Source organism: Hordeum vulgare, chromosome 7H, assembly GCF_904849725.1.
Source record: "Hordeum vulgare subsp. vulgare chromosome 7H, MorexV3_pseudomolecules_assembly, whole genome shotgun sequence".
Taxonomy (NCBI): Eukaryota; Viridiplantae; Streptophyta; class Magnoliopsida; order Poales; family Poaceae; genus Hordeum; species Hordeum vulgare.
The window spans coordinates 48,505,286-48,514,790 of record NC_058524.1 but is presented as its reverse complement, the minus strand read 5'-3'; the positions used below and the strand labels follow the sequence as shown (position 1 = coordinate 48,514,790).

Below are 9,505 nucleotides of genomic sequence, written 5' to 3'. Positions count from 1 at the left end.
TCTACAGACCGACATAGATGCGTCCGTGCGTATCTGATGGCACTGATCGGACATGTCTCATTTGTTGGCTTTTACATCCGCATTTCTCGTTTTCGAACCTTCAAAATCATACAATTCATGCAACGCTAAGTAAACTTGATCAACATGCATTTCATCGAAACACATTGCATTCTCGGACAAAAGGAGTATAGTTTGTTGGAGTCAACGGTAAATTCACACTACGAATTATATAAAACATACTTCAAATATAAACAAGACAGGATAGGGCACAAGAAATCACCATTTCTTCGTTGGCCCCTTCCCCTTTCGGTCGTCGATGCGGTTGTACCACTCCTTCATGTAGGCATCGACGTGCGGAGGTGCGTCGTCATTGGACCTGGAGGTGGAGCCGTCCGTTAGGCCGGAGTCGGAGCTACACCTCATGCCCGACAGCCCGCCCCTTCTCCTTCCCAAGGTAGTCCGTCTTCGCCTTTGCTGCCGCCTCCTTGTTTGTCTTGCGCTCCGACAACTCGATGACGAGTTGTACCGTCTTGGCATTCTTCTAGCGAAGACGTCGCACATCCATCTCTACCATCATGAGAGAGTGGCGGAGGACGACGCAACGAGCGCGCGAAAGACGCGCGGACATCGCCTTCCCTCTCTCCTTCACTCGTTGTCGCTCGCGACGGCTGCACGTGCCTCGGATTCAGTCTACCTCGTGCGCCCCGGCCCTGGCACGTGGGCACGAGGACCCAACGATGACCAGGCACCAGTTCCGTATCAGAGGATGGTGGAGGTGGGCGGCATACCTGAAGAAGGGGAGCGGACTTGCCGGAGCTGCGCGTCGGGCGAGAAGGGCCGACAACGTCGCTGACGCTGCATCGATGGGCGTCGGGCATCGAGGAAGATCATTCGGGGCTGCCTTGTTCGAGCAGCGACCTCATAATCGCGACGTGGAGGGCGAGAAGGGCCACCAACATCGCCGACGCTACATCGACGGGCGTCGAGTCCGGGGCTGCCTTGCTCGAGAAGCGACCTCATAATCGCGACATGAAGGGCGAGTTTCTCTATATCGATGGTCAAGGCATCGGAGCCTTTGACAAGGACGTTGTTACTTTTGTCGCCGACCATAAGATCAGATGGAAAGGGATCGAAAGTGGAGCGGATCAGAGTGGACGGAGACGGGAGTGAAATGAAGTTCGAATTGATCGATGCCTAGGGTTTACTGGATGGGGATACTTGTAGGGCCGGGGTGGGCCAGGCTGGGCCAAGCCAACGTGATGAATGCGTTCGGACGCATCCGAACCGTTTTCATTTTTACCTCATATTTAAACTGAATATGACAGGTGTTGAGGTCTATTTAAGACGTTTGTTTGAATGAGATTTTCGTGATCGATCAGTGACAGGAGGTTGTGACAGGAGGTTGTGTTGTTCGGGCATTTGGGTGCCGGGTGTAGATGCTTTTAGAAAGACCGACTCCGCGCAACAAGATTCTGATCGGGCTAATTCACGAAGCTATGCGTGTCGAGTTGTCGTGCTCCACCATCTCAACCGTGCACGCACACACGCTACGAAGCCGTCGTTTCGTCCCGTCGTGCTTGATTGTACACACTCACCGATCAGTCCACCGCAAAAATCCTGCGAGACGACTCGTCGCGGCCGCGCCGGTACGTGCCGTGGCGCGCCGCGCCAGCCGGTCGCGGCCGTCCCCACCACCGTCTAACCAGAGTGAAGAAACGTGCCGCCACCGGCGTGGCGCCCGGCGATCCCCCACCATGTCGGCCCTCGCCAGCGCGGCGGCGTGCGGCCACGCGTGGCGTCGCGTCGGACGGCACGAGCCAAGCCACCCCCTCCTCCGTCGCGTCGCAGGATGATGGGCGGTCGAGGAGCTCTGGATTGGCGGCCCGCGACTGCGGCCGAGCGAGAGCGGCGGCCACGTGGACGGACGGGCGCGGGGGGCGCCGACGACGAGGGCAGCTCGCACACTCCAGGCGGGCGGGTCGAGGTGGCGCCGTGTCGCGCCGCTGGGGTCCCCGACAAGGACGGCGACCGCGACGGCGTTGCTATCCATCCATCCATCCATATGCTCTCGACGGTGGGGGCGCGGGTGGGGCCCGGGGATTCGTCTGCTCCTGGCTCGTCAACTTTGGGCGAACGGTTTGTTTTGTCCGGGCCTGGGGCTTGTTTATTGCTTGAGCGGCTGCCGTTGGACGGTGGCCGGCCGGCCGGCCCGGTGACGGACCGTGAGGCGGTGACCGACCGACCGACCGACTAGCGAGTGTGTGAGTGGTTTACCGGTGAGTGAGTTGTTTCTTCTAGTAGCTTCCACGGAAGAAGAGGAAATTCGGGTTGCTTGATGATGCTACGTGCCGTGCCTACGTCGGTCGGGAGATATTTTCCGTCTCGCTTCGGGTGAATCGAACGTTCCGGATTTTTCATCGACGTAAGGCTCGGGTCAACGGCTGCTGGAAACGTCCTTGTGTTCACTGCGAGGCGGTGCGCGACCGCCCTGCTAGTGACTGGTTTTACTTTTACCCGTGAGTTGCTTTCATTTAAGTTGACCGGCGAGTTGTTTCTACTGGAGTAGCTTCTTCGAGCGGACTGGTGATTTTCCGCCGTTTGACGCTACTCCTACGTCGGTCGGATTTCCTAGGAGGTGTATTCCCTCTGGCTTTGGGTGAATCGAGCGTTCGATTACCTCCTCCATGTTAAAATCGGTTCAGTGGTTACTACTACTACTACTACTTCCCTTAACAGTCGGTGGGGCAGTCTTTTACCGTGTCACTCTTCATGTACCTGCTTTTCTTTTACTCCCGTTTTATGATTTCCTCTGATAGGTTGTCCCCTGTTGATTAAAAGGGAGCAGAAAATGGGGCCTTTCATGATTTTATTTACAGCATGTCTGAAACTGCTATGCTCCTTAAAATTCAATTACACCTTAAAAACACAAGCCAAAGAAAGTAACTTTACGGTATGCTCCTTAAAATTCAATTACACTTTAAAAACACAAGCCAAAGAAAGTAACTTTACGGTATACTGCTATGCAAAATAACCAGAATTCGGGATACATCTATCAGTTTTTATGGAGCTCTTTAGATGGTACTACAATAAATTCTAAAAGCTGGAGTTGGAAGAAAAATGTATCCATGGATGGCATCAGTAAATGGATACCCCTTCATTTCTCCCCTCTAATCCAATCAAATACTCCCTCTGTTCCAAAATATAAGACATTTTAAAGATTTCACTACGAGACTACATACGGAGCAAAATGAGTGAATCTATACTCTAAAATATGTCTATGTACATCCGTATGTAGTTTGTAGTATAATTTCTAAAAGGTCTTATATTTAGAAACGGAGGGAGTAGTTTTTTCATCAAATTTTCCATTTTTTGAAGCCAAACATTCTTTTTGATAGTGCTATAACTTCTGTGTGAAACTGGTCCAAAATGGATTTGGTGGAGCGAAACTGATTTTGGTGCAGTGAAGCAGTGCCAAACAAAGCCTTGGAGCATCTATAACCGGACATGGCAAATCCGCCCACCCCTACGTCCGCGGACATGTCCGCGGACAGTCCCCATCGGCCCCTTATATGTTGTGTCACACATCTACATACATCAAATACCAATCCTCAAATTCATAGAATCCATGCACGTGGATTATTCAATATAAATTGTATGAATTCAACAGTTCAAAATAAAGCAAATCAAATCATAGTTTAATAAATTGAACATGCCAAAATGAAACTAATGTCCGAGCGTGATGAAAAGCTATCCAAAATGGCCCAGCTGGCCGTCAAATCCTCCTATGCCCCAACGGCGTCAGACCCTATGCCCCAACGGCGTCGGACGGCGTAGTCCGCGTCGACGCTCACATGGATGGGGTGCGGGGTTCCGGCCGTCGCACGGGAGACAACTCCTCAAGCATGTCCGCACCTCCCCTGCGACGCCGTCGTCGCCTTCCTCTCTCGCTGTCGGTGGTCGTCGCCTTCATCTCTCGCTGTCGACGACATCGCATCTTTCGAGCGACGTTCTCCACCTTACAAGACGCAATCGAGGAAGGAACACCGACCGACGAGACGGACCGCGTCTCCGTCGCGGCGGTCGGGGACGGGCCGAACGACATCTACGACCGCGAGATCGGGATCGAAGATGAGCATTTGGAGCAAGGATGACGGACAACTCGGGCTCAGGCACGAGAAAGGTTGGAGGACGACGGAAGAAGGAGGAAGGGTTTGATGAATTTGATGCAATTTATGATGGTACTAGGCTGTCGGGTCCGACACGGCGGGCGCGTCCGGCTGGATCATGGTTTTCAATTTCAGTTTAGATTTTTTTTAGCCCAACGAAAATCACTAAAATTCAGTAATTTCAGTTTGCATTTTGACCAAAGGGTCGAAATATTCACTTGAATTAATTAAATATTTGAAATTTTCAAAAAGTATTTTATAAAATATTTAATTTCCAGTGTACTACTGAAATTGCTGAAATATTTTAAACGAAACGTAATATTTTAGTGTCTACTGAAATTAATGAAACTCACTAAATTTCATTGAAATTTCATGGTAAATGAAAATCATGGGATGAATATGAAGGCTGCCGGTAAATCCAGACATTTGAGGCTCATATAAGAAGTATGTCTTAGATAGGGTGCGGCGTTTTGGCTCTCGGGTGCATCTGCACCCGGGTCGACGGAAAAAATCAAAACAAATATTAAAAAAAGTCAAAAAAATCCAATTTTTTTATGTGGTAGATAATTAGATGCGCGAGGCCCGCTCCAATTTTGAGTTCATTTGGGGATGTGAGGCGTTCTCAACAAAAAAGACAAAATCTAGGTCTGTGAAAAAGGTTAACTGTTTACAATTTGTTGACCCAATTTGTCTTTTTTACTGAGAGATGCTCGAATGTCCAAATGATATGAAATTTGGAACGGACCTTGCGCATCAAATTGTCTACTACTAAAAAAAATGGATTTTTTTGATTTTTTCAGCATTTCTTTTTATTTTTTCGTCAGCGGGAGCATCTGAGCCCGTGCTCAGAAGCGAATTACTCGTCTTAGATACTCTTATATTGTGCTTCTTATAAGAAACCCCCCCCCCCCCCCCCCCCCCAAAGACCCTATCAATCAACCCCCTAAAAGATTGATGATTTTCCTTTTTCTTAGTCGTACTGTTTCAGGCTGCCTAAATCCGGTCAGTTCTTATGAGCACAGCCATTGGGCACCAGCCATTTCAGTCAAGCAAACTGCATGTACCCCCTGGAAAAAGAAACTGCAAATACATCTTTCCTCAGAAACTCACAGCACATATATAACAGTATAATACAGAAAGAACAGAGAGAGCAAAAGTCCATCTGTAGAACATAGATCATGTCTGTAAACAGCACACATTCATTGACTCACTGCATTAACAATTCCAGGCTAATCTTCAACGCACACATTCATGACAGTGCATCTACATTTTTAGCAATGCTCTCATCACACTATGCCAAATTGCCACCCACCCTTTGCAGGACATGCCATTACCCATTGCAAGCCTTCAGACACTCTTCAAGTGTGTGTGTGTGTGTGTGTGTGTTGCAACGGAGCGCCTGCCCACCATCCGTATATACGCTGTTTTCTGTTCCTCCAGACTGCATCGAGGGTGCACTTGTGTCCTGGTTAAGGCTATCCAGTTATGCGGTTCTTTCTTTCGGTTCCAGCTACTGCTCTAGCAGGGTGTTTGTTATGCACAGGCGATGGATGTTATGCCTCAGATTTGAATTCGGTGGTCTTTGAGAAACAATGATCCTGAAAAACAAAATAAGCGAGTGACTGAAAGATTTTAACGGGATCTTATGGCCTAGTAGAACATTTTTGCTGAACAAAAATCAGTACCACCACAAGACACACATGACAGAATGTCACCGTGTCTGGTTCGTTGCTGGAGTACTTATATTACCAAGAAGAGTTTGGTAGGGAGACAAAGACTGGTTAAACGCATCTGTACATGAGGGCCATTTGGTTATAAACTTACATTCAATCCAAGCCAAACAATCACCACGCAAATAGGACAAGACTTGAGCAGATATGATAGTACTCCTCTGTAAACTAATATAAGAGCGTTTGGATTTCACTAAAGAAGTGATCCAAACGCTCTTATATTAGTGATCAAAACGCTCTTATATTAGTTTACGGAGGTAGTACAATTCTATTAACCATGTTTCCGGGTTTGACAGAGTTACAGTTCTAAAATAGGTGTTTTGGCACTGCCTTACTGTTTCCCATCTCTCAAATAGCAGTTGAAACTTCATGAAAATAAATGATTTGGGGAACCTACTGTTTCTCAAATTGAATTTGATACTTCTTGAACCAAAGATCCCTGAACAATCCATGGGCTCCCAAGTTCAGTATGCTGCAAAATTTGCACCTCAAGTTAGCCATTTTCCCCAACACACAAATAGAACACATATTGCCAACCTGTTTTCCAGTACAACACTTCCCCAAACGATAATAAGCATGTGTTCCAAAAAATCAGCAAGGATGCCCATGTTGTGGCAATTCCACCCAGAAGGTAATGGATTACTTCTACAACACATCCTTGTATAGTGCTCAAGGCTCTAGCTGAGTAGCTGGAGCAACTTTTAATCTGTTATGAGCCCAAACATAGATTCCATGGGTGCTTGCCAATAATAACGGCTGCTAAATAAAACAATAAACTGAAGGCCCAGCAAAAGAGCACCTGAGGAGAAAAGGACTGCATGCAGATAATGAAGAGCTATAAGACTGAATGACTTGTGAAGCCTACAAAAATCTTGAAGCCACCACTAATTGTAATACGAGTTACCATCCCTTGTTGACTTATAGTGCCATCCCGCTACATTTTCTCATGAGGTAGCCTTGTGGGAAATTAATTTTATGCAGGAAATTTAATAGGAGTTCGGTGCCCCCAATTTCGGTTGGTATTAATAACTGAAGATGCTGCTCATGCTGCAGAGATTTGGGAAAATAATTAAAGAAATCAAGGATACCAACTGCAGAAAACTAGCAAAAGGCTGAGCAACGCTGATGATTATAGAGGAGGGGTTTCTATAAAATGTGGTGAACAGGCTATGTTGCTTATGGAGGTGACTATATGGAACTGACAAAAAGGACAGCTGAAGGTATGATGCTCATGTCAGAAGGGTAGTGAGGGGTTAAGTGAAAGGTACAGTTTAATTGTCAGAGTGGACGAATGATTGGATGATGATGTCATCTTTATTAAGGTGGACGGATGATTATCCAAGACCAAACAGAAAAAGCAGAAGTGGCTCTGAAGTGCAGAAACAAGAGATACTGAAATTACTGGCTACTTGTGTGCAGAGTGGCAGTGGCACTGAGGAAAGCAATCAAGCTTCCAGTCCTAAAGTTAGTTCAGGAGTCAGACTGTGCTTGTAGAAATGACAAGAATTCAAGAACGCAAGCCAGTGGTATTGGCTCGTTGATCAGTTGACCATTACAGTCTGGAGACTTCCCTCCTAACGCCTCACAAAACCTGCCGCCTAGCAAGTCTGATAATTGCGGTGTCACCAAGTTGGCGAAATTGATCAGTGCTGAACCGATGATGATGACTCGACTACTTGGTCATATATGTTGGTCCTAACAATGAGAAGAATATTGTCATGAACCTGTATAACCAATGTATGTTAATAAGAATACTCTACTGACAACACAGACAGTTCGGGTCTCAAAGTCTAAAAAACAAAACAAGATATATTTGCTCAACTCAATTATCAAATATATCTGCAAAGATCAAGGCACACACATGCATAGATCAGCAAAATGCACACACCGCTCAGTATCTTGTTACTAACCCTACATTAGTTTTCTAGAGGACCGACTGGTCATTGTATATGCATCAAAAGCAAAAGAAACATGCACACATATCCAATTGTTACCTGCCAATCTGTGCAAATCTCACAAATAACCATCCTCATCCTCGTCGTCTCTACTCCAAAGCATGTCATCCTCCTTCTGTCGAAGCCCCAATACACCATCAACAATGTCCTCTTCAGCAAATGCAGACATTGTTGTAGCACCAAACACCTTGGTCCTGCTTGTAACAATGTCATCAACAACATCATCCAGTTCATTCGTATCCCAATCCACTATGAACTCATCATCATCATCTTGCTCATCGTGCTCTTCATATCTAAACTGTGGAACCTTCCCACTCCGCATCATCTCCTCATCAACCTCCCCATTTTGCACGCTGTCCCAAGGCAGCCAAATATCAGCAACCTTCCCGAGCGCGCGGCACCCGTCCCCAACCACGACCATCCTCAGGGCGGCAGCGCGTGCATTGCGCACCGTGTCAGTGAAGTCGGAGTCATCGGAGACGAGCACGACCCAGTCGACGCCGCAGGCAATGGCGTGCTTCACCTGACGTTTCAGCGCCTGGTCGGCAGCCTGCGGCTTGTCCGGGACGGTGCGGACATGGACGCCGGCTCGCCGGAGCTCGGAATCGAGCCCGTAGCCGACCTTGGGGGTGAGGAGCTCTCGCGCGGCGTCCTGGTACTTGGTGTTGCCGGAGATGTAGCGCTCGCGGAACTTCTGGCGCTTCTTGCCCTTGAGGGAGCGGAGGCGGCCGAGCTTCTTGTTGCGCTCGCGCTCGTGGAGCTGGCGGAAGTGGCGGGCGAGGTCGGGGCGGGTGGGGAAGCGGCGGCCGCAGACGGCGCAGGAGTAGGGGACGGGCGGGGCGGCGGCGCCCGTGCGCTCCGCGCGGTCGAGGGCGCGGCGCTCGCGGCGGTCGGCGGAGACCCAGGCGGGGAGGTGGGTGAAGGCGTGGCGGTTGGCGAAGGCGGAGACGGAGTCGACGCGGCCGAGGAGGGAGGCCGCCTCGCGGAGGGAGGTGGCAGCCTCGAAGGGCGGCCCGCGCGGGGGCTTGTTGTCGAGGTCCCATAGCACCACCACCGTCGGGTTCCGCGCCGTCCACACGCCGTCCCCGCCGCGGAACATCTCGACGTCCACCGCAGTGGGCGCCGCCGAGTACGGGTTATCGGATGCCGCCGCCGCCGCCGCTCGGAGCGGGGGGTCGGCGCGGAGGGAGAGGCGGTGGGGGGCGTGGTGGTGGAAGGGAGAGGGGTGGAGGACAGGCGGGTTGGGAGGTGGGTGGAGGAAGGAGAGTGGCGGCGGCATGGCCGGCGAGCGTGCGCAGGTCGCTCGAGGCTGGAGGTGGATAGGAGGGGACTCAAGACAAACCAAGATGGAAGAGGAGGCCCCATCAACTATCTCTTTTTTTATTGTCTGTGTCTAGAAAATCATGTGATCAATTTTATGGGAGAAGTGTGTGTTGGGAAAAAGATGTCTTCCTAATACATGTCTTCCTCTTATATATATATAAAAAGATGTCTTCCTAACACATTGCAATGGACTAGTGAATCATTTAGACTCTTCATTTATCTCTCTTTGCTTTTACAATTCAACACGTTATTAACACATAGTCTCTACCACTGAAGGAAAAAAAAAAAGCCGAGACGACAGTTACGCACAACATCGTGCGGTGGCGCAGAT

The 9,505-nt window shown here is 49.2% G+C and overlaps 1 protein-coding gene across 3 annotated transcripts; it reads right to left on the bottom strand.

The window, feature by feature from the left end:
• Positions 1 to 5,243: 5,243 nt before the first annotated feature.
• LOC123408040 lies at positions 5,244 to 9,229 on the bottom strand. Of its 3 annotated transcripts, XR_006612710.1 has the most exons (3): positions 7,891 to 9,228; positions 6,294 to 6,368; positions 5,244 to 5,764 (listed from the first exon to the last, which is right to left on the bottom strand). XR_006612710.1 is itself a non-coding variant. In XM_045101257.1 (2 exons), the coding sequence occupies exon 1, from the start codon at positions 9,128 to 9,130 to the stop codon at positions 7,910 to 7,912; it is 1,221 nt and encodes a 406-aa protein (XP_044957192.1). In that variant the 5' UTR covers positions 9,131 to 9,229; the 3' UTR covers positions 5,244 to 5,764; positions 7,891 to 7,909. The 3 variants fall into 3 exon arrangements, 2 of the variants coding, with proteins under 2 accessions (XP_044957192.1, XP_044957193.1); XM_045101257.1 differs by lacking the exon at positions 6,294 to 6,368 and having other exon boundaries at positions 7,891 to 9,229; XM_045101258.1 differs by lacking the exons at positions 5,244 to 5,764; positions 6,294 to 6,368 and adding an exon at positions 7,403 to 7,591 and having other exon boundaries at positions 7,891 to 9,229.
• Positions 9,230 to 9,505: the final 276 nt, after the last annotated feature.

Bases quoted from the DNA above. Each gene is read 5' to 3' on its own strand.
- LOC123408040 (XM_045101257.1), bottom strand. From the start codon at position 9,130: ATGCCGCCGCCACTCTCCTTCCTCCACCCACCTCCCAACCCGCCTGTC.